General features: G+C 40.8%; 1 protein-coding gene across 1 annotated transcript in view; it reads right to left on the bottom strand.

Moving 5' to 3' along the window:
- Positions 1 to 24,337, bottom strand: part of GRB10 (growth factor receptor bound protein 10) — a 145,927-nt gene that overhangs the window by 96,688 nt on the left and 24,902 nt on the right. Inside the window, exon 2 of the mRNA XM_054285067.1 lies at positions 13,339 to 13,436. Within this exon, the coding sequence (XP_054141042.1) occupies positions 13,339 to 13,389 (51 nt within the window). The 5' untranslated portion in view covers positions 13,390 to 13,436. The remainder of the gene's footprint in view (positions 1 to 13,338; positions 13,437 to 24,337) is intronic.

Here is a 24,337-nt window from a genome sequence, read left to right as displayed (position 1 = left end):
AGAAAATCTTTATTGACTTAACATTCTCTGAAGGAAGAAAATTTACAAAAGATCAGCAATTTGCATTTAAATAGTAACAAATTACATGTAAAATTGCACGCTGTCCCAGAAAACACAATACAAAGTATAAATCTTCAGTTTTTGCAGAAGCTGGCACACTAAAAGCAAGCACGTCAATCATCTCTTCATACTTGGAAGGCTTTCTTTTTGTTTTGTTCTGTTTTAAAGTTGTTCACAGTGTGTGTGTGTCAAGTGACCACTTATTTTTATACAGCTCCTCACCACTTTTAACACCTACTGGACACATCCAAGGAAGTTATCCACAGTACATCAGAACATACACTGAGGCACTCCTACATGGTTAGCAGCAGCTGCTTTAATTCTACACAAAGTCTCTGAGGCTACATTAAAGCCTCAACAGATCAAAAGGGTTTCATAACTACCAGTATGCTACTGGAGGAAGGTCTGCTGTGCCAAACTTTGTCAAGGCAGCACATGAAACAGAACAAGCAAACCACCTCAAAACAAGACCTGCCCAGGTAAAGGGTCTCCAGACAAGGAGATGTGAACAGAGATTGCAAACCTGGTCAGCCAGAAGAAAAGTTCAAGAAATCCCACAGTTGTAATAAATCCACATATGCAATGTTTGATCATGCTGGCTTCAGCAACACCGAAACACTACTCCTACCAACCGCAAGAACATCTCTGCAAATGGATTTCTACTGTTTGCTCCAAGAAAAGATGGGATGCAATCAGAGGAGCTGCTGTTCAATTGGAATTGAAGTGGCTTTTCTTTCTCTTCTGAAAAATCACTGCTGAAGACTAGGGAAGGGAAGTAACCTGTTTACCTTGCAGCTCAAGGGGCTGGCAGCTTGCACATGAGCAGCCACCACACTTCAGCTGAATGGTGATTAATTCAGGGTGGTACTTTTTACAGTACAACCAGTATTCATTGTAGTGCTTCCTCTGGTTTTGAGCTATTCTTTCTAACCCAAAAATGCAGGTCTGTGACATAAAAGGTAGTGGAAAACATTCCTGCTGAGATTAAAGTCAAATCAGAGATTTAAAAAAAAAGAAAAAAAGAATCACAGGATAAGGAAGAGATGAGGAAAAACATTGAACTAGGCTTCAGAATCAAACTGTGGGTGAGAGGAATGGGTCACCTTCTGGATACAGATAAACAGAAGACTACTTATTTAACGAAACCAGGAAAATTAACTGTGACGGGTTACCTAGAAGCTCATTATCACACCACAATACTGACAGCATGTGTGTAATCTTACATCATAATAATACATGTTATTGTGTCACTATCCCTGTTTCAGAAGATGCTACGGATGAGAAGTTTCTGGTCTTGTGGGTTTGGGTTTATTTTAATCTTCAGGGCAAGTCATACTCAAAAGATACACTGTCAAAAAACTATTTTCCAACTCTCATCCAGCATAGCAGTTATGGTTTGTGACTTAACCATACAGACAGTTCATGTTCAACAGCCAGCAGCTTGTCATAATTCCAAGGACATAAAGGACTCCAGAAAAAACAAGATTGCAAGAGATGCCTTTTTCAGAATATCTTCAGGAAACTTCAGTTAACCCTTCTGCTCACATCATGGCAAAAAATAATGTATGCCGTGCAGAAATCTCCCCAGCAAATACACAGGAAGGAATATTTTCCATCAAATTTGCAACCCGCTGCCTTACATACTTCTGTATAGTTAGAAGTAGAGAAACAAGCCCTCTGAAGTCTTTTTACCTTAGGAAACAGGTTCTACAAAACACTTAAGGTGACTACCTCAAATACTGGCATTTATATTCCGGTTGACAAACTCTTAGTTCTGTCCTGAATTCAAAAAGGAAAAAAAATAATTAACTTGAGAGGGCATGTGTGGGTAAGTAAACAAGTTGCTTTTATAAATTGATTATTTATGAATGTATGTAACATGTATGTTACATATCGTGCTGGAGTTACCTTCTGCAGGAATCTTTCCAAGAGGTCATGGTGGTGTGGCCACAAAGAATGAGCCCAAGAAAGAGCTCTGGAAGAAGCAGGATATGCAGAGGGGGAACAGAGTACAAGCACACAGAAAGACTGTGCAGGATAAAAGGGCTTCACCCAACCAAGTGGCAGGAGACCCAGAGCCCCACAGAGGGTGATGAGAAAAGATGCCCCATGGAAGTGGGCTACCCATAAATAGTTAACTGTCTCCTGACATCATCATTGCCAAGATGTCTTCCTGAAAGAGCCCATGATCTCCCTCCAGGACAGCTAGAACATCTTCTCCCAAGCTCCCCCACCCACTACTCTCTATCAGCCTGAACATAACCACGCAAGGCAAACCTGGGAGGTCAGGTCTTTGCCAGAGATGGAAGAGGTAGAAAACCCAGAGGCAGGAAAGGGAGATGTTAGCCTTGCCAGGCTAGGCACAAACCCTTTACAATCAATAAAACAGTTCATGCATTGGAAGGCTTTTGTCAGCCCTTGCTCCCTGACCTGCACTGCCTCTGTGCCCTCCAGGCATGCAGATGGCATCTCTTCTGCAAGGGGCCCACAATGGAGAGGGAAGGGGAACATCTGGCCAGGACTCCCCCAGTGCCTCCCCACCAAATAACTTGCAGCCAGAGGCAGTCATGACCAAAGGACAGCAGCATCAGTCACATCTGAGGGCCACTCAGCAAGGGGGAGCTTCCCTACACCACCCCAAGGACAGTCCTGGGGAGATATGGCTGGCAGAGGGTCCTTGGAGAAGGCAGCATGGCAGACAGTCCACTTGGATGTAAGCCTTGTAGGAGAGAGAGAGTAAACATCAGGGAAGCCAGGAGAACACCATGACAGGAGACTGAGTACAAACAGCCTGGCTGGGAAGCCACAAGGGACAGTGCTGGACAGGAAACACCTGGACAATTGGCCAGCACCTCTAGGTTCTCCTGTGCTTCTGTCACACTGCCAAGTCCCTCATTTTCTACTTCAATACTTCTTCCCAAAAGCACTCACTATCTTTAAGAAGATTAATGCTCAGAATACCTGTCTTGCTGAAAGCAATGAAGCCCCTCTTTGCAGCCAGGTGCATGGGATGGGGAGAAACTTGACACAAATTGGCTAAATCACATTTCTGACCCACTCACAAGCAAACAGTGCTATTCCAGCTGCAGCCAGCACTGGACTCTACAAAGATTTCTGGAGTGAGTTGAAGACAACTTCACAAGTGATCAGTGAGCCAACTGGGGAAGCTGGCTCAACCAGCTTTGACCAACAAGCTGGCAAAGCCAACTGATAGACAAAGAAGAGCCATTTGGAAAGGAAGAGGTTGATGGCAGTGGAGATGATGCAGAGATGACGGTAATGAGTAAACAAAGAGAGCAAGACTACCAGCAGAATCACAGTCTTGGACTATGAGAAAACAGATTTTTTGGCCTGTTCAAGGATCTGCATGCAAGGTTCCCATGGCAGACTTCTCTGAAGAACCAAGGTACCCAGGGCAACAACCTGATCTTGCAGGGCAGCCCACTCAAACCCCAAGAAAGGTGCATTGTGGCATGCAGAAAGCCCCAGGGGAATGGCAGAAAGCCAGCTGAATGGACAGGCATCTCCTGCCTCAGCTAAAATGCTGAAACACAAAGAGCGTTAAAGAGGAAGAGGTTACACAGAAAGAACATGGAGATTGTGCACATGCAGAAAAGCTGGAGCAAGCAAAGGATGCCAAGAAAAAACTAGGAATTCTTATATAGGCAAGTAACAACAAAAGGATAGCTAGTACTGGTTTAGTTAGCTCTCAGTTGTGCACAGGATCCAGCAGCTAAGGACACAAAAGAGCAATGATTTTTCTCCCTTAGTTTTTCCTAGTTCCTCCTCGTGTCTCCCAGTTCTTTGAGCACAGTGCCAGCATCTGGAGGATTGAACCATTACTGAGAGCAAAGGGAAGTTAAGGATCAGACAAGCTAACTAGGAGCAGATAGGATTCATTAGAAGATGCAAAGGATGCCAACCAACACTACGCTAGCAAGGCTACCCTCCGTTATCTTCAAAAGAGTAAGTAACTAATCAGAGGATGATCCTGGTGAGTGCAGAGGCAGAGAACACACTCCTCTTCAAAACAGGTGAGGATGACAATATGAAGCACCAGAAGCTGGTCAGCCTTGACAAGCTGGCAAGAGTATGGAGCAAGTCCTTCCAGAAGTCACTGCCAAGAACTCAAAGGATCTACACTGGCTGTTCCAAAGAACAAGTCATGTTCATTTGCAGTTTTATACCATTTGTACTAAGGGTCTTATCTCTCCAGAAACCAGAACACTTACACAGATCATGGGTCATTGTGCTGCCTTCTGATTTCATCTAGCTGCACATACTAGGTTTCTTCAAATATGTAGTTAAAATTTTACAATACTGGACAATCATATGGGATTTCTGGAACATCTATTTTCATTAGAAGAGGAGGCACTTCATCTGTACTCCCCACAGCCCAAAGCAACCTGCATCAGTATAGCTGAAGGCTGTAGAAAAGTCAACTGAATACCTGAGAAGAACCTACTGCAACAGCATAAAATTGATCAAAAATACCTCTTTGCTTCCACTGAAGTATCAATCCTACAAATCTCATGTGAGCTGAAATAATGGCCTGCCACTCTCCTACACTACTAGCTTCAAGAACTTCTTCAAGAAAGGTGCCAACACTACTTTGTCAGAAACCCCCTCCTGAACTGCACAGAAGTATTCACTCTTCTGGGGAACTTGCCAGCATAACAGCATTTACTGTATGACTAATATGCATTAATGAAGCACAAATGGACAACTATTTACTTGTGCTAATAACTAAAGCGCCTTATTAGAGCTAGGGCCTCTAGCATGAAGGATTGCCAGGCTCCCACACTTGCCAAAATTATGTCAAAAAATGGAGCCAACGTGTAAGACACCAAGAGCTACAGCCAGTGTGTAGTAGAGTCTTAAGTCATTGTTTAACATTCAGCTTGCAAAGGACCAGCATGCTCCAAAACCACTGACTGTTTCCGAGGGCTTGTCTTTTCATTGTAGAGGCTAGAATTTCAAATATGCACACTGCTCGTACCAGCACACAGGCCAAAACTATCTTAAAATAGCAGTAAAGCCTGAGAGCTTTGCTGGGCATTTGTGTTCTACCTTTGATTGCTCACTGTTCTTTCAAAACCAGAAATAAAAACGCTGTATCTTAATGCCTCAGATTAAAATATCAATACTATCTAGCATAAAAGGCCATTAATACCAATAATCTGGCCCCTTGTTTATGAAGGATTCCTGAAAGCTGATCAATTTGGTAAAATTCCATCCTGAAAAAGCAAAGTCAGCTGTACAAGTCCTTGCTCTGTGCAGCACTTTCCATCCCACCTCTCCACAAAGGGAACATACCTACAACACTAGAAATTAAAGACCTCAAAAAGTGGCAGGGTTTTGTGGGAACCTACGAATAACTTTCTAAAAAGACCACTCCAGATTACGTTATATTAGGAATGGAAAAGAAAGTTCTTAGGGGTTGCAGAAAGAGCAGGAAAAGACTGTTTTCAGTCATAGCTAGTACTAGCTTGACCTGATATGTTTTTTCCTAGCTTTACAGAGTAAATGGCACCTTCACCACACCAAGGCTACAGTGAGTTCAGGCTCTCCATTCTTCTCTGAATCAGCAGCTTCAGTTTGGAGTAGAATGTCTGCAAGTGTAGAAACAAGGAGATCTCTGCCATGAGGCATCACATGAACAAAAAAGTCTGGAAACTGTACCCGCAGTTTCTCTCTAGAAACAGGAAAATTCTCTTCTCAGATTTGTTCACAGAAACAGCCTCATTCAGAATCACAGGATCTGGGCTGGTAGTTTGGAGGAGTTTTTTCCTCCCTTCTTTTTTAACTTAAAAATTATATAAGCGCTTATGAAATACTGTCCTTCCTTTGATCAAACAGATTCTCCTTAGACTATGTAACCCAAGAAAATGTCCTGGGCACAACTTTATGCAAGTTCTGTATCTAGATATATTTCCTGGAAATACTTAAATATAAGGCAACATTGTATCTCTGGTCTTTTCCAAGGATAGAGGAGATCTCTCTGAGCCAACTGGCATGGACAACAACACTAAGAACTATTCGAGCCACAGCGCTTTCTTGAAAAGTGACAGCTCCAAGTACATAGCAATATTATCTTCCGCTTAAAAAACAAAATAACCTTCTCCACTGGTTACTGTTTACTCCTACTTAGAACACAGAACATCTGTGTAAGGAAGGTTCATTAAAAGCAGATGCCCTCAACTATCAGTAATGTAATTCCAGTTGGTTATATTCAATGCACTTAAAGACAAAAAAAGCTTCCATTCCTTTGTATTTCAGGTTTCTATCTTTTTATATTTATGCAGGCATTTGAAGTGTGAAGCTGTCTTAGGACTAGTACATCAACTCTCTTCTCTTAAATCAGAGCTGTTATTAACATGAAAAAACTCATACTGGTACTTCTCCAAAATAACCAGTTGGTAAACAGCTTGTTAAATATTTACTCATTTGGAAAAGATCCAACTCATGAAAAAATATGCAGGATTTTGTTTGGTGCTATAGTCTGCTAAACTGATTGTTACCATTGCTTCAGAATGTTCTCGTGAAGCTTTGTGAGAGAACAGCAGAAAATACTCTGTTCTTATGAATGTGGGTATGTTTCCAGTCTTGAAGTATCATCTTAAAAGCCGCATAAAAGTCAGAACCTAAAGAGACCCACTGCTTTTGATTTTCATGCTATCACCGGTTGACTGGGGTTGGAAGAGACCTCTGGGTGTCACCTGGTCCAATCCCCTGCTCAGGCAGGGCCACCTACAGCCAGTGCCTGAGATCATGTCTGGGTGGCTTTGGACAACCTCCAAGAATGGAGATTTCACCACCTCTGCCAGTGCTCAGTCACTCACAGTGAAAGAGCATTGTCCAATATCAAGGGGGAATCTCCTGTGTTTCAGATCGTGTCCACTGGCTCTGGTCAGGGAAAGAAGCCTGGCTCCATTCTCTTTACAGCATTTCAGGTATTTATATACTTTCCTAAGATCCACCCTCAACTTTCTCTCAAGTATAAAAGTAACAAATCGTAGGTTTAAACATGAATGAAAACCAGAGCTGAATCAAGAGACTGCTTGCATTTAACGACAGGGTCAATCTAGTGTTTAAGTATGAAATCATTAACAGGAAGATGCAAAATTAAACTTCTTTACTTTATTTCCTCACTTGATTTACAACATCTGTGTTGCAAATTGGTCTATCCTGACCAATGGTAGCAGTAATACAAGCAGAAAATGGTATGATTGACCACTAGAGTGTTTTGAGTCTTTTCTCTTGATGAGTTGAAAAAATTCATGTAATTGGAAAATGTGAACTGAGCAACTTGAAATTTCTTGCTTGCATTCACCTTCAAAAAAAGACTTCATGTTTTGCCAACCAACTTCTGTAAATCAGAATACAAAAGCAGAAGTGCAAACAGTAAGGTACATACTTGTGACTGGAAATGTAGAAAGGTAAACTAGTACATCAAAAAACAAAAAAAAAAAGATTGATTACTATTTCTTGTCAGAAGGGAAACTGTAATCAATTGTATAGAAGCTTAGTGCAAGATACAAATTTCTTTGATGCTATTTTGCTTCATATAAAGTATTCTGATGATACACCATAATGGTGGCAAGTACACTTCCACTCCTCTTCAAGTGGAGTGTGGTAAGCACCACACTCCAATTTCGATGTTAATGAAAACAACTGATTTCAGGGCAATTTTTAAAATAGACTTCTTTCCAAGAAAAATAAAAGCTGGAAATCTAGCTTCAGTTGGTCTTCAGTGAAAACTAACAAGCAGCATCAACTCTATCTGTAAAAAACATTTGCAGTCTGCACCCAGGGAGACAGATTTCATAACTTCATATTGGAGGCAACAACATGTCTTGTAAAAACATTCACTAATGTTCGCGCTGCTTTGTACTTTGTCTGCTCCAGTCCGTCAACCCTCTACACCATATCCATGTAAACTGTTAAAACAAGAGTATCGTCAATAAAAGATCTGTTGACTGACACCATATTTCACAAATCTGATGACTTTCTGCATTGGCAGTAGCAACATTTCAGCTTTTCTTTATGCAATATGTAGAAGAATCATGCAATGTAATAATGCATCTGGTGTTTTTTCACTCAGCTATGCCCAAGGACTTTGAAAGCCTGCTTGTGCACTCCGGTCCTTCCATATTGCCCTCTTAGGGTGAAAAAACCAAACTCCAGGATTAATTTTAAATTTTATGGAAGCAGAATCCTTGTACGTTTAAGCCTAATAAGAGTAAATTAAGACACCATTTGTTTTGAATCTTGAAAATAATGCATTGGGTTTGCAAGAGAAGGCTTTGGGAGTGGGGCCAGGGACCAGGTTGGCTTCTGCGAAGAAAAAAAAACAAAAAAAACCCCATCTGCTCAATTGTATCCTGGTTCTGACCAAGACAGGGTTAATGTCTGGAGTAGCTGGGAGGTGGCATTGCTAAGACAGGGAGGTTATTCTACACCACCTCACCTCATTGCCCGGGGTCACAGAAGGGGCATTCTGAGAAGGGGTTCCTTCCTGACGAGCAAGCCTGGCACTGGTCAGGTTCCCAGAGCGTCCTGCATGTGAAACCACTCTCTAATAAACACTTTTGTTGTCAATATTGTTGCTGTTACTGTTCCTTTTCTTATCTCATGGCTGTTCCCAGTAAACTCTTCTCATATTAACCTGCTATCTTTGCCTTTTGTGCCTCCAATTCTCCTCTCTGGCCACCCCCAGTGGTAGGGCTGGGGGAGCAACCCAGCAACAGTGTGATTTGGAGAGCCTCAGTGGGAGAACTAAATCAAGGAGTACCATTCCTAAACCATGACAAGTTGCAGATGAAGAGAAGAGTGGGAATATGGAGAGAAGCAGCTCTGCAGAAACCAGGGTCAGTGAAGAAGGAGGGGCAGGAGGTGCTCCAGGCACTGGAGCTGAGGTTCCCCTGCAGCCCATGGTGCAGACCATGGTGAAGCAGCTGGGTCCCTGCAGCCCACGGAGTCCCACAGGGGAGCCAGAGATGCACCTACAGCCCATCCAGGGCTCTGTGCTGGAGCATGCAGATGCACAAGTGAGGCTGTGACACTGTGGGAAGCCCACACTGGAGCAGGCTGCTGGACCTGCTCACCTGTGCACCCACAGAGAGAAAGAAGAGCTCACACTGGAGCAGATTATGCCCTGTGACCCCACAAGGCATAGCAGCCTGTTCTGGAAGGACTGCATCCCTCGGAAGGGATTTATGCTCATGTGGGAAGGATCCACACTGGAGAAGTTCATGGAAATCTCTCTCCCTGGGAAGGGCCCCATACTGGAGCAAGGGAAGAGTATGAATAGTCCTCCCCCTGAGGAGGAAAGACTGTCAGAGACAATGACAATGAACTGACTGCAAACCCCATTCCCCATCCCACTGCATCACTGGAGGGGAGGAGAGAGAGCAAACTGGAGTGAAGTAGAACGTGGGAAGAAGGACAGGGTGGGGGGAATGTGTTTTTAAAATTTATCTCTATTTCTCATTACTTTCCCTCTGATGTGATTGGTAATACATTAAACTAATTTCCCCCAGAAAATCTGTTTTGCCTGTGATGGTACCCAGTGAGTGATTTCTCCCTGCCCTTACCCCATCCCATAAGCCTTTTATTATCTTTTCTTCTCCCTGCCCAGCTGAGGAGAGGAATGACCAGAACCACTTTGGCCTGGTGCCTTTCTTACCACAAATGGCAAGTGACATCTCCAAAGAATCAATCAACAATTGTCAAGATATTCAAACAGTGTCAGGCAGACAATAAGGGCCAAAACTCAGGTTTCAACAGCCCTCTCCAAGCCCACTTGGAGACAAATTCTGCAAACAAATGTTTTTCATGCAAGTTTTTTAACAATAAAAAAAGATTTTATGCACACAAACATGGACTGCAGCATGTATACCTAAATTAACACCAAATAACAGACTGTTCAATACCAAAGAGGCAGAGATGACTGAGTCATATAGAAGGCATCTGGATGTCAAAAGGGTGAGGATTATTGCATCCATCAAGGTAATTCTCTAATTAAATTAGAGATTTTTTCAAATCAAAAGGGTTTTTTTCCTCCCCTTTCACTAAAAGACAAACCCTCTCTTTTCTAACTGCCCAATCTAAGCAAGCCATCCCTGAAAATAAAAAAGCAAGTTACCCAAAAAACCACGCTCACTAAGATGAAGCACTCCAGGAAAACAATATGCCATGGACTTTGATCCGATGACCTCCAAAGGTGTCTTCTAACCTACTGTATCATTTTATTAAAAATAAGGATCAAAGCTGCCATACTAAAACCTGGAGGACCTCTGCCTAACTGCTCCTCCAGACAAAGGCAGAGCAATGTTGCTATTGTAGTTCTAGTACTGGCAGCAAATCATCTCCCCATCCACAAATCTGACATCACTGAAAGAGGCTTTCATTACAGCAGCTAGTCTCTGATTAATTCTCTTATGTATTTAATTCCTACTCTTGAAGTGCACAAAGCTTTTCAAGTATGATGTGCACTATTTTGCACTCTTATCTGATCAAGAGGATTATTAGCAATCCTGAAATCCACAGCTCTGTACACGTAAGAGAAAGCAATTCCCATTTTCTCCCTACTTTGTGGCCAAGTGCTTGTGGTCCATTTTATACCAAGTTACAAGTTCTTTCTTAAATAAGAATTCAGCACAGTAAAACCAAACTACATTAATTATTACTGAAGTCATACCCGCATCTTGGTCATGAGAAAACAAACAGAAGGCAGAAAGTGGAAGACAGACAGAGCATTCCTGTATGCCCAAAATTTTATCTTAATAAACTGAGAAAAAAAAATGGGGATTTTTGGTATTTATGTCACTGAGACTTGTACAATCAAAGCAAAGGGTTAAAGAACTAAATATTCCCCAAGAGTTCAAGTCACTGCACATAAATACTGTTGTGACTACAGATTGCAAAAGAACGGAAACACAGTAAATCATCCCATTTTTTCTGAGAAATTCTGGGACTATGTTCTGAATTTCCAGGAATAGAAGACAAATACTGCCAATTCTCACTGCTGGATTTTTATTGAAGAGTTCAAGAATCTGGAAAGGACTCCTGAAAGCCACTGAAAGATAGTATTGATTTTTTTTAATTTTTTTTTTAAACAGAGCCGGAGATTGTTTCTAGGAGAACGCACTCAGTGTGACTGGTTTATGTGCAAACTCCTGAGAAAGTTAAAAGAAAAAGAAGAAAAAAAAAAGGCTCTTAAACAAGACCTGGGAGATTCTGAAAGCAGCAAGCCTTGCAAACAAAGAGCCCAGTAAGAAAGCCAGAGATCTATACTTTGCCCATCTCTCTAAAAATATTTTAAAAAATAAGAAAAGGTGGATTGGCAGCAAGACATTCTATAGGATATTCTGTAGGGCATACTTACTTACCCAGGTTCTCATTTTTCTTGCCTTGAATATAATCCCAACCTCCAATGTGTGAATTTATTCTAATACTGAATTTACAACATTAAGGTCCCAACCTTGGGATCTCTGGAGCTGTCCTTCATAGCTTCTCATTCACATTAAGTAAGAAAATGTGCTGAAAAAATAGAATACTTCTTTACACTCTAATCTAGAGCATATTTAGTTTAACCTTCTTTCAGCCCTTTACCAACAAAATGCTTTCACTGCAGCCAAATTTGAAAGACAAGTTGATGAAAGCTCCTAAGTCAGATTTAGTAGGGGTGGAAAAACAGATGTTCAGGATTTTTTTTAATGCAAACTTCAGTTCTGACAGAAGGCACAGTAGTTGTGAATGGGCTTCCAGAGCTAGTCTTCAAACTGGTTATAGGCACTTAGGTAGTTAATACACAGTAAGCTTTGACCAAAAATAACTGAGTCGCTTTCCCACCATCTTAAGTCACCCCATGTTGCTCTGACACTTCCAGTCTGCTGACTGCCCCAGACTAAAGCAGATTATCTACAGGGCTTGTCAGAGAAAAGGGAGTACCAACGAAAATTCACATTTTTGCTTCCTATGAACCACTAAAGACACTGTTTTCACAAGAGAGATTGACACTCAGTTGAAGAATTTGCAGCTCAAAAATGACTGCCTAGAATGTCAAGTTTCTCTTACATAGCTCTCCTTTCCCTCAGCTTCACATCATGACTCAGATGATGCTTTAAATGAATTGGAAGCATAATTTCACAGTGCATCAAAATTATGAAGTCCAGGCACATCTATTCACATATTCTTTTAAACTCATAGATCCAAGTAGAGTAACAGATTTTCAGGACATCCAATTTCTCAAAGTCCAGTCTATTTTTATAGCTGCAAAAGAAGCTATAAAAGAACTGTTATGCTTTTCCTGCTATCGGGAAAAGCATTCAGGTACATTCAGCTGACAACTCAGCATATACTAACATTAGACTTTTAACTAATTAGAGGTTTCCTGTTGGGGAAAAAAAATTGTAAGTTGACATATTACACAACATGCATGAATATTAATCTTAAAGAGATTTTTTGGAAATGTTGTTGTTTTTGTCTGTTTTTTTGCTTTTCTTCCAAATAAGTAGCATGACTGTAGTAATCACTACTAGCAATGTTTCTCTTGGGACAAAAGGAAAAGGTTTTAATGTCACATGACACTGTTTAATTATTTGTGTATCTGCAGGATCCAAAATCATAACTGAATCCTCAGGACAGTAATCATATTATGAAAACAGAAGATAAAAAGTGCAAAGAAAAGATCACATCCAAACTAGCAATTTGCAGTTTCATAAAAAATACAAAGCAAGCATTATGACAGCTAAAACTGCCCAGGGGAAAAAAGAGAACTTTTACATGCATTTTTGTTAAGTATCTTTGAATTTAGCTGAGGGTTTTTAAAATATACTTTTTGTAATATGCCATATTGGCTGCTTAGATACAGCACAATGACTCAAAAACATAGGATCTAACCAAGTGTAAAAATCTCTGCCTTTGTTCCTACAAATATAGCATTCTGCAAACTGATACATTCTGATGCAAGGCATTTCGCTGGGATTGTAGCTTGCCACCTTTTCTTTGGAAACAAGTGCCCTCTCCCAGTTAGGAAATGGCTATTTTAAAGACAAATATCAAATCCGTATACATTAATGACACAGCCTTTTCAGCAGCAGAACTTGAACACAGGATGGTAACAGAGGCTCTGTTTCCAAAATGTTAGCAAAACCCAGAGAATTGCCAGACAGCTATTAGCAGTTTGATGAAAAGTTTGAATGCACAATCAATCACCGGCACGCAGCAATATGATGCTACAAGCTGACACGAACATGCAATTTCACAACTTACTATCCGATAAGGAAGATGCAAAAAGGAGTCTGGGCAGCCAGCTAAAGCCATTTGTTCCTTCAAATTTTCTTCAAATTACATCTACTGCTTCCCAGGACCTGCAGAGTACAAACAAACTGTCAGAAACCATACTGAAGACATTTCATCAACTTATTATTGAAAACAGTTGGAGGAGGGAGACCGAGAAGATCAAGATGAGGTGATGAGGATTTGCATCAACTTGAAGTAGAAAATGTGCACATTTGCTGCCTGTAGCCTAGCAAACACATTCAATTTGATATTTCATTTAAAAACCCAACATAACTTCTCAGGCTGTGTGGCTCCTGCTTTATTTCCACTGTTTAGGCAAAAATTAAGGCCTCCCTTCACAGCAAAACCCCAGCCATTTAAAAACTGGCTCTCACCACCTGAGGCTATGTTTTCAATTGTGGAAAGAAAACTGAAATCTCTGAGTTAATTAAGATGACAGTCACTTATCACAGAATCATTTAAGTTGAAAAAACCCCATAAGATCACCGAGATCATTATGCAGCATCAGCCTTCAAAGCCTGGCTACACAGCTCCTAACCTTTACCCTCTCCTGCCTGCCTTTTCCCCCGTGGTTTTATTCTCACACAATATATCAAACAGACTGTCACACACAAATTCATTCAGGTCTTGCACTTGTTCTTCTGAGTCATTATTAGCAGCAGCTTTGCAAGGTGAGTTGTGTATCCTTTAAAGCACCACTTTGTGATCAAATAGAGCTTGAAATGAAATCTGCAAACATTTAGAGGTACATATGGCTAAAGAACTAAAAATAAGAGGGTAAGACAATGTCAAGACAGTTATTATAACTGCCTCATAAAAAGGAAACAAAAAAAAAATCTAAGTAAATAAGCAAATAAATAAAGCACTATTTCCTGCTCCAGCATTTCTTCCTACCTGCAGGGGTGGACACAGTGTGTGATGCCACCTCCAAGTAGATGAAAAAGGTATGAGTGGGGAAGAGAAAGCAGGCTGCAAACCACAGTCACAACTTTTACTTCTACCATGAAAGCAAGCTCCTGTCTGGCTTGCTGTTAATTATCAAGGATGTGTTCAAAACAAAAGCCCAAGTTTTAAACAGTCTACCCACTGCTCTCTGCTAAGCATGACCTGTCACCAAACCAAAGCTGTCAGCAAAATTTATGGGACAGTTAAGTGAGGGACAAGGGTAAAAAAACATCTTGGACAAACTGTTCCTGGATGACTTCCCGCCTAAGGCCCACAAACCATGCACTCATCAAGGAAGCTTTATTTTGCTTAGGTCCAGGATGAGTTTGGCTGAGGTATGGCAGCCTCCTCCTCTATCAGTAAGGCAGGCAAACTGCTGGGAATTTCTTTCCAGGAAGTAGTTACTGGGTTTCTGCAGTGATCAATTCATACAGCCAAGTACCCCAGGAGGAAACTGGTTTTGGCAATAGCAAGTCTGAAAATTCATTTAACCAAATATGCACAAACCCGGTTATTTATTCTAGGTAACCAAACACTATGGAAAAAAAAAAAATTAAACCCAAAATCTTACAGGATTCAAAGTGGGGGGGGAGGCCACATCAAGCATCTAACTCTGTAGGCATGTTACTCAACTTGCACCATTGCTAGTCTTTAAACATTTAAAGAGCAGTCTACAGCCTTCTAACTACTTCTCCACACCTAAAAGTTTGCAGTCAGTTTTAAAGATTGATCTGAAGATTTCACTTTAATCACCCAGTTTGTTCAGGAAGAATTAAGCACAGATTTAACAAAAGCTCTTAAAAGTCTTTTCACTTGGGGGAGTACTATTTTTTTTCCTTTCTCATAAGCACATCTACAGAGAAATTAAGCAAGCCACTGAAATAGGTGTTATGAAGTTGGTAAAATGCATCAATAAAGAGATCTGTATTATTAGCCTCTAAACCCACCAAGACTAAAGAAAGTTAACATAAAGGGGTAAGGGAAAAGAATTGAGCTATACCCTGCAACAGTTTTATGTTTATTATCACTTCAGGATTTAGACATCACAAAAAGGCACAACTGCTGTAAATTTAATGGTAGGTTATTTAGGACTGAATATCAAAATACTGGTCCTTTGACATTTCAGCAAAAGGCTCCAACTCACTTACAGCAAGATAGATGAAATATGTTCCAAAACAATACCAGACCAATTTGTCTACTCTAGGGCGTGCTGCAGTTTATCACAGCCTCATTACACCAGTGGAAGATCATAAATTACCTCAAACAATAGTTGGAGTCAAGACTGCATAATTTATCAAGAACCATTTGCTTTGCTGATACATTCTTGAGTATTCATTCAGAAACAGAGGAAAGCAATAATCTCTAGATGGTATCATTCCTGGTCAGTCACACATTAACACTGACTTAAGATCTCATCTCTTTTGATCTGTCTAAAAACAGTTTATAAACCTAGTCCTACCCCAGGAATACAAAAACCCTTTGCTCACCTTTAAGATCTAAGGTCCTTTGTACCACATCAACAAGTAATAAATTTCATAGGGACAGAACTCTACACCAATTCATGTGTTCATTAGCTTAAAAAGAAAAATAAATTTTTCCTGTGCTGTTGTCTTTAGAGATGGTATTTAGCATGTCACTTCTTGTCAGAGACTATAGCTGCACACAGACATACATGTTCTTTCCATACAATTTACACAGCACAAATCACAAAGAGGTATTCAAGTGCCAAGTTACTGCCCTTTTCCTAAAATGCCTTAGATGAGGGAGGGAAATTCCAAAGGACTGTAAATAGGAAACAAGCTATGTTGTCAATCCCTGTTACAAAACTCAGGACATTCATTGGTGAGAACAACTGTCATGCAGCATTGAGCGATGCAGCCTGCACACATTCAGAACCAGGAGATTTCATGTGCTTTTATTGGCTTCAGAGCTTTGCCTTGGACAGAGGCCCTGAAAGAAGGACAATCAAGATAAACCACATTTCAAAGGTCACGAGACTAATTTTTGGTATAACATTCTCCAGAATAAAGAACAGACTATTGTGAGGCACAGCTTTGATATCTCAGCCTCTCAAAAGTGTTAAACAAACTCACACAATCTAAAAGATTGATATTAATCCTGCATGGAAAACACTGCAGGTGTGCACCCTGGAGATTGTCACTGATCTGAATGGGTTGTTTAAGTCACAATCAAATTACTCTGGTAACCAGCAGATTAAGTTGTCTATTAACTGCAAATTAAGCCCATCACCAGGTATGTTTTTCTGATTTATCACTTGTTATCTGCACATTCCCAGCAGAGGAAACAGTATCTCGCCCAGCACTCTGGAAGCAGACACAGCCTACGCACCTACGGATACTGTGGTAGGAAAATGGCAGGGGTATGGTCACTCTGCCAATTCAGGAAGTTTTCCAGGTTCTACATGTGCCATCTGTCAAAGTCTTTAAATTCAAGAGAAAAATAATTTTTAAAATGCAATTGCTTGCAGATTAGTTAGGAACAGGAGGAGGAGGAGGAGGGAAAAAAAAAAGAAAAGGATTTTAACCTGGCAGAGTTGCAAGACAAGCTCCAGAGCTCTTGAAAACTGGATTTATGCTCTTTTATAAAAGGTAACTTAACAAATTTGTTGAATGTTATACCCTTTTAAGCATTTCATAATTTTTCTTCTATAATGTTCTGCTTTCTATAGCTGAACTATTGTGAAAGAGGGAAGGGGAAAAAGCTTCAGCACAGCCTTAATTTTGACCTGAAGTCCTTTATCCAAGATCTCAGGTTTTACATACAAGTTAAAAATCTTTCCCTCGGTTTAATGTATATCTTCCATTCTCTCAGCCATTAAGTATCACTATGCATTACTCCCCACAATACCAAATGAAGTTTCGCAGACCAAACCTGGATTTTCCTAAGAAACCAGAAAAAGGTCTTAAAAATATTCTTCTTTAACTTACCTTCAGAACTGTCTGAATTAAGACTACTGGACTGCATTTAACATCTTAAAGCCCCAGGGAGAAAAAGATCCGCTCTTCTTGGTCTACACAAACAGCAATCTCCAAGACTTTATCTGGCTGTTCTCCTGGCTGTAGGCTGTCCACTACTTCATACCATCTAGGAAAGCATTCTGGTTTTTATTTCAGACATGTGTGTACATATATACATTATATATATACATACATACATACATATATATATACACACACATGCACAGGTGTTTATCTGCATCACCCAAACAGGTTTACAAGATGAGGTGAGGCAGTTCTATGGATACACCGAGCAACCCTCTGCAACACAGGCATGAGAACCCATACTCTGACACTTTCTTACCAGTCTACTCCTATTGCCATAGTTACAATGGAAATAAAGTTGGATACAAGCAGCATGAGGCACGCCAGTGAATCTTCCCTAGCTGAAAGACCTGACAGCTAGCAATGTCCCCAGCTGCACTGATACTGCAAGACCCAGATGTGTTTTTGCATGCAAGATCCAGACAATTTCTCACAAAAAATGAAGCCTGAATGACTTTGTGGGCTGAAAAGAAAGTGCCATCAGATTCCTGAGCTGGCTGGACCAAGGAGACTAAAGCATCCTTGGCAGCACACAAGTCTGCCATCAGATTTCATCATGGCTTCAGCAATCAGCACACATAAGGATTTCTACATCATCTTCCCTCTTTTAGTGATAGCTTCAGGTGGAGACTGTCAATTTACAACACTGAGACTACTCCTCACCCTCCCTAAGGGATTACGTGGTCAGCAGGACTGAATTCATCCCCTCAAACATTTTACTGACCACTTTCTCAAGTGGTCAAGTTTCTCACTCACTCAGTCCAAACACACACTTGCTTCTCTTCCCAGCTCTGAATGTTCCTCCTCATGCTCAAATTCTCCAGTCTGCCCATGCTGAAAAACAATACCTGGCTAGTTTCCCTTCAAACAAGCTTTTTTTTCCTCCAAAACACGTCCCCAAACACTCCAGAATGGAATCACTCTCCAACCACAAGACGTAATGACATGATCGTCAACACCCTGATGGCCTACTGAGATTAGCAGCAGGTAATATTTAAGAATACCCACAACTTTCCCAATTTCTCCCCATTTTCCTTGCAGGAATTGGTATCTTCACACCCATTTTGTTACACATATATACCCAAAAGTCATTTGCAAGTCTATGATATGGAGCAACTGCCTAACTAGAGCAATACTTTGAACATCTTTGAAAACAAAGCATTGTTCTAGCTGAAATTTCAGGCGAGTGTTGCGCACTGAAATGAAAAGCACTGTTCAAAATATAAATCATCAATCAAAAGCACTTCAGTTACGTCCAAACACTCCCACGAAACCATACTAAAAAATCTGGTCTTATAAAAAAAGGGAATATAATTCTCTTTTGCCATTCTTAATTGCAAAGCTGTTAGTCTAAATATTACACCTTGTAAAGGAAGCCATTTGCCATTGTACTTTTGCCAGAAAGTGAAGAATCTTGGCAATGGCAATTCAGGCTTTTGAAAGCCAAAACAGATACATACTTCAGAAGAAGCACAGAAGAGCTGATGCCATCCCACTTCGAGCCTTGCCAAATAAAATTAAATAACATATATGCAGTTCAGCATTTTTTGGTTTCCTGAATCTGCCTAAAATTTTGAAAGGGTTAAACACTCATAGCCTGTGAATCCTGAGAGAACACCTTCACTGACAGCAAAGATAAGGTCCTGAGGAAAAAAAACAGTGTTTAGCCCAACAACATTGGACAACACCACCAAAAAAAACAACCAAGGGAAAAAAAACAATGAAGAAAAATAACAAAAAAAACCCAACGAAAACCAAAAATCAAAAAACCACACAACCCCAAAATCCCAAACCTATAATGAACTTTGGAAATATTGACAAAACTCTGCAGTTTCACTGTCTTTCTTGATCACGGAAAATCCTCTTCTGTCTCCTAATAGCCTCAAACCCATAGCTTTGAAGCAGAAACTTTGGCAACTAAACAGAGACTCATACCAAAGTCTAAATGAAATGCTAATTAGACAGAAACTGAAATAAAAACCCATGTAGTATTCAGCAGACAACCCCACAAGCAAGCCATATGCAGAGGTAGGGAAGGTGCAAGGATGCACGACTGGGACGTGAGAGGTACACAAGTGAGGCAGCCCAAGGTGAACTTCATCTGACAATGCCATGACTAGTGGTCTCCAATTCCGCACACATGGTTTCTCACTACATCTTTTGCCTCCAGAGAATAAAAAAAATGCTGCCTCCATTCTCTCTGTGTTGTCACTGCCTTGCCTCCCCTGCCCACCTCAATCTAGTCACATTTCTCGTAAAACAGAATCCAAAATTTTATAATTTTGGGAAGCAGTCTAAATAATTATTTCCTTATGTTATTTTAAGCTTTTATTATCCAACCTGAAGACTAAGAGTGAAGTTATACAACAGTCAAGATGATTTAATAGCTTGTTACTGCCAAAAACAGGACAGACATCCCACTCTCTTCATCAGCCCCTGCTCTGCTTTCTTCCTCCACTTCCTCCCAGCAGCTTCATGGCACTCCCTCCTTCTCCCCCTTTTGTGTCATGTATGGTCCATAATGAGTTCAGCTTGTGTTAATTAACGCATTTGTTTTGCTGGGTTAGTGCTCTGTGAAGGAAGCAAATGCAATAAACTTAGATCTGACAGGCAGTTCAGTTGGCACAATGTGAACACAGGAGACCATGAGCAAGAGGGGAAGGGAACAGCATCACCCCCTCTCCAGTGGCAGCTAACTATTACATTGGCCAAGGCAACCTGTGAACTTTCATTTTCTTTGTTTACTGCTATTAGGAGCTGGCAAACCTTTCCTACTGCACATCCATGAGAATTAATGCTTTCCAGGCATCTCACAGAAGTTAAACATTCGGACAGATCTCCAAATAAAATACAAAGTTTTTCTCAAAGGCACTTAACTTTCACCTTCTGGTAGCAGCTCAACTAAAGTCTGCCTTTGTTGCATACTTACCAAAACATTGCTTTTTGCATTTAGCACACTACTGAGCCTTTATGCTTCTAACATGCAACTGGTGTGAATGGTCCTTCCCTCTGCTCTGTGGTGGGATTTGAAAGCCAAGGGCACTAGACCTCCCAGCCCAGAGACTAAACTACACACAAGACATTTTTCTAAACAATTAAAGTTCACCAGTCTCTGCACAGTGTTGCTTTTTGTTTGGTTTTTTTTTTAAAGAAAGTAAGATCATTCCAGATTCTGTTCAAAACCATATTTTAATCTACATGCCTGTCCATAAACATCCATTGGACAGATCTACCAGACTCAACTTGCCTTTACTAAGGCGACAAGACAGTAGCATGCACTCCTCAGCTGTTACTTTTACAGCCTCCACACAGAAGCTAGGAGGCTGTAAAACTAACAGCTGAGGAGTGCATATTAATAGTTGAAATATATATACAAAGGTTTGATAGAGAGACTTTTCAAGCAGGATGCCCTGCTCCCAGCTTCTGCTCCCTTATTTCTCTATAATATTCCTTCATTTTGGAGGAGAATCTTCCAAAGCATGCAGAAGCCTTTTTTCCCCTCCTGGCTGATGCAAAGAACAAAGATATAGAAAAAAGAGAAACAACAAAAGACAATCTCCTATCACATGATCTACTGATCAGTTTTTCAAGCATTTTAAGCCTGTTTCATCCAAATTATGAATTCATCAATCACCATAATTATCCACAGCCTGTTTTTCTTTCCTTGGATCTTTATGCAGGGGGCACAGTAGCTTCTCAAAGAACTTTCTAGGTTTTTGTTAGACCATGCCAGCTACAGTGGGCTGACCATCAGGCTGACTTCAAAACCAACACTCACACTTGTGCACAGAAAGCAACAGGCAGATATCTACCAATACCATTCACATCCCTCCTTAGGGTCTCTCCTGCTTCCCAGCATTTTCAGGTAGGTTAAAATACTTTTCCTGGATTTAAAACTTCATTATTGTGGACCAATGACATCAGACATTAGGGTTTTTACATTGACAATTTACAGGTTTTAATGTTGATAGTTAACACAGTAATTGTACATGTATCACTTGCTGCTCTCTTGGTTCAAGACTTTTTTGGGAAGAGTTATTAACTAGGATTATCAGAAGCCTTTCTATAGACATCAAGCTTTGTGTTTTTTAAGAAAACCAATTGAAAGAGGCCTTTACAGTTATCTGTGATTTATGTTCATGAATAAGCACTGGTTTATTTACATAGTCCCATCAAATACAAATGGTTGAGGCTAGAAGGCAAGTTTAGACATTTCAATTCAAAGTGCCAGCTACTCACTAAGATGGTATCTTTTTGAGATACCATAAAAGGTACACATAAGTGAGACGGTTACTCTCAGTATACCTCATTTATACAGTCAGAGCACTCAAAAGAAGGACTTTCTGCTTAGCCTCTGAAAAAAAATACCACATTCTGTGAGCAGAGATGCATTCCCCAGCATCAGCTGCACGCTAAGTCATCCTCCAAGTAGTTTTGTGGTAACTACTCCCAAACATTATTTATTCCAAAGAATTCAACTGTTGAAACAATTCTTACGAGGACACCATAGTAAGTAACAGCAGCAAGTCGCAAAAATAAACAAGCAAACCCCTTTTACCTCTCATGTATAGCAGGATAAGGGTTACCACAGAAGGGCTTGTAAGTGATAATGCAATAGAGCCAGGAGAGCTCTGGACTACAACAACCTCAAGCAACGACCAACTCTGCTTCTAGTTGCAAAGAGTGCAAGGAGGCAACTCCAACAAACACTGTGCTGCTCTTGAGATGAACAGAAAATCCTGTCTGTTCAAGAGGGCTATAATAAAGAAGTGCAAGAAGTGCAGGAGATAACATGCAAAAATTAAAGGAATATGTACACCCTTGACTGACTGGAACATAAAAAACAGTGCCCAATGTGGAGACTGCACTCATTCACTCCTATGCAATGAAGCACCAGCAGTGCCAGAGCTCGCTCAGCTGCAAAAAAACTGCTTGTAGTTTTAAGACACTGATGCCACAGATACCCCATGTGTACTTTAACACTGCCTCACTAACAAATCACAGCAATCTCTTCTTAGAGCAAAGAGACCATTTTGTAATCTCAAATGCATTTGCTGGCATTATGCAACACAGAAGCTTCAAATCCACGGGTGGCTTACGGTTAGCAGCAGGCAATCAGTGCCGACTTTCAGAACACAACTAAGATGTTACTGGTGCTCTATTCTTGAATACAGGCTAAGAATTTCTATAAATAAATAAATAAAGGGTATCAGCAATGCAAAAGTCTTTCTTACCCTCTTACGTTTTTTAGCCCTTGAAAAACAATTTCAAGCTGACATCTCAAAAGCGAGTATGCTGACCTACTTGCAAATATAATACCACCCTGGGACAAACAGGGCATAGCTTTTTCGAGTGAGTGTAAACAAAACAGAAAATAAACCTACAGAATAGGTTAATATTTTGTACAAGAGCTAATGTTCAACAAAAAGCTGAAATCTGGCCAGCTGATCACATGTTTCATGTGCATTAGTGAACATTTATTTACTGCTATTAACTTGTACCTGCAGAGAGGAAGAAAGAAGATATTCTTCCTTTGATTCTGAAGGTCATAAGGTGACCAAAATCCCAGCTTAATGAAGACTGTAGTGAGGTTGCAAGTGTCACAGCTTCCACCAACCCTTTAAAAATGCAGTGTTGGAAAGACAGGGAAGAAAACTGAAGTAATACCACCCAGGCTTCATAGACTATGTCAGCTTAATTAGAATGGCATTTTGGCAGTACTGAGAGATTACATATCTAAGGCTGAGTAGCAGGCCAAATAACTTGACTAGAATATTTCACCAAGCCACCTACATTAACAGCTTTTTCCCTACTGTACTTTCAGGGTGCCATAAAGGAAATCAGGCCTTGTTTCAGGCCTTATGAGGCTGTTTAACAGAGGCATGAAATGTTGAATATCCCCAGCACTAAAGGTTTACTAGATATGCATTAAACAAGGAACATCCCTAGATAACCTTCAGACTCCAGAGCTGCCAGAGAGGAACATTTGCTCTCCAAAGGTGTAGGCTCCAGATGCAGCCAAAGTGCCTTCCCTATATACCAACGTACTTCAACCCACAGAACACCTGTACTCCAAGCCTGGAACCCACACATGGGTCCCAACTGCATTCTCCCACCTCCAAGATTATCCAACTGGTACTGGCAGCAGTTTTGGCAAGGAGGGAGAAGACAGCAAGTAAGTGCCCCACACACAACATTGTTTCATAGGCCCGTAGTACTTTGCCCACAGAAGCAACTCCAGCTGCGCGTGGAGCTGACCACAACACTATTACAGGATTTGAAGGCAGTCACATACCCTGGGTGGTGGTGGTGGCATGCATACAGGAGAAATGTACACGCCTGCACTGCCACATCAGTCAGGGAGGAGAAACAGGCTCTCCCTATGTGCAGTCCATCTCATTCCACAGCAGCTGCCAGCATGTCAGAGAAAAAGCTGGTGCTTGCATGAGATGAGCTCAAGAAGCCACTTATCACAATCCCCACAATTCAATGAAGCACACCACTGGAGCACCTGGATCTTTCCAGCGACAACAACATGAAGTTAAAAAACTGGTCCAGACATAGCCATCCATGATCTGGAGAAAAAAAACAGCCAAAGGAATCCCTCCCCAGTGTACAGCCCTGAAATTTCAAACTCTCAGCACCTCTGGACAAGACTGACAATTATGCCAGACCAGCCATGCACTATCCCCAGACTTTTGGTCTCTGTACTGCAGAAGTAAATCCTGACAAAGCTTCAGTTCCTCCCATCACCGTTTAGGGTTTCATTTCACTCTGTGCGTCTGCGTGTATAACACATATATTATACACACATATTACACACATGGACTTACATGTGCCTGTGAACTCAATGAACTCTAGATGAAGAGATCCTTCAGCAGCTGCACAGAATGCAAGATGGCATGGCAGAACTCAGTCAACCTCATGAAAAATAAAAAAAATCTCAGTTCCCTTCCCTGAGT

The sequence above is a fragment of the Melozone crissalis genome, unplaced genomic scaffold (genome assembly GCF_028551555.1).
Source record: "Melozone crissalis strain CALT ecotype California unplaced genomic scaffold, PUWL_Pcris_2 ptg000042l_1, whole genome shotgun sequence".
NCBI lineage: Eukaryota > Metazoa > Chordata > Aves > Passeriformes > Passerellidae > Melozone > Melozone crissalis.
This window is presented reverse-complemented; position numbering and strand designations above follow the sequence as displayed.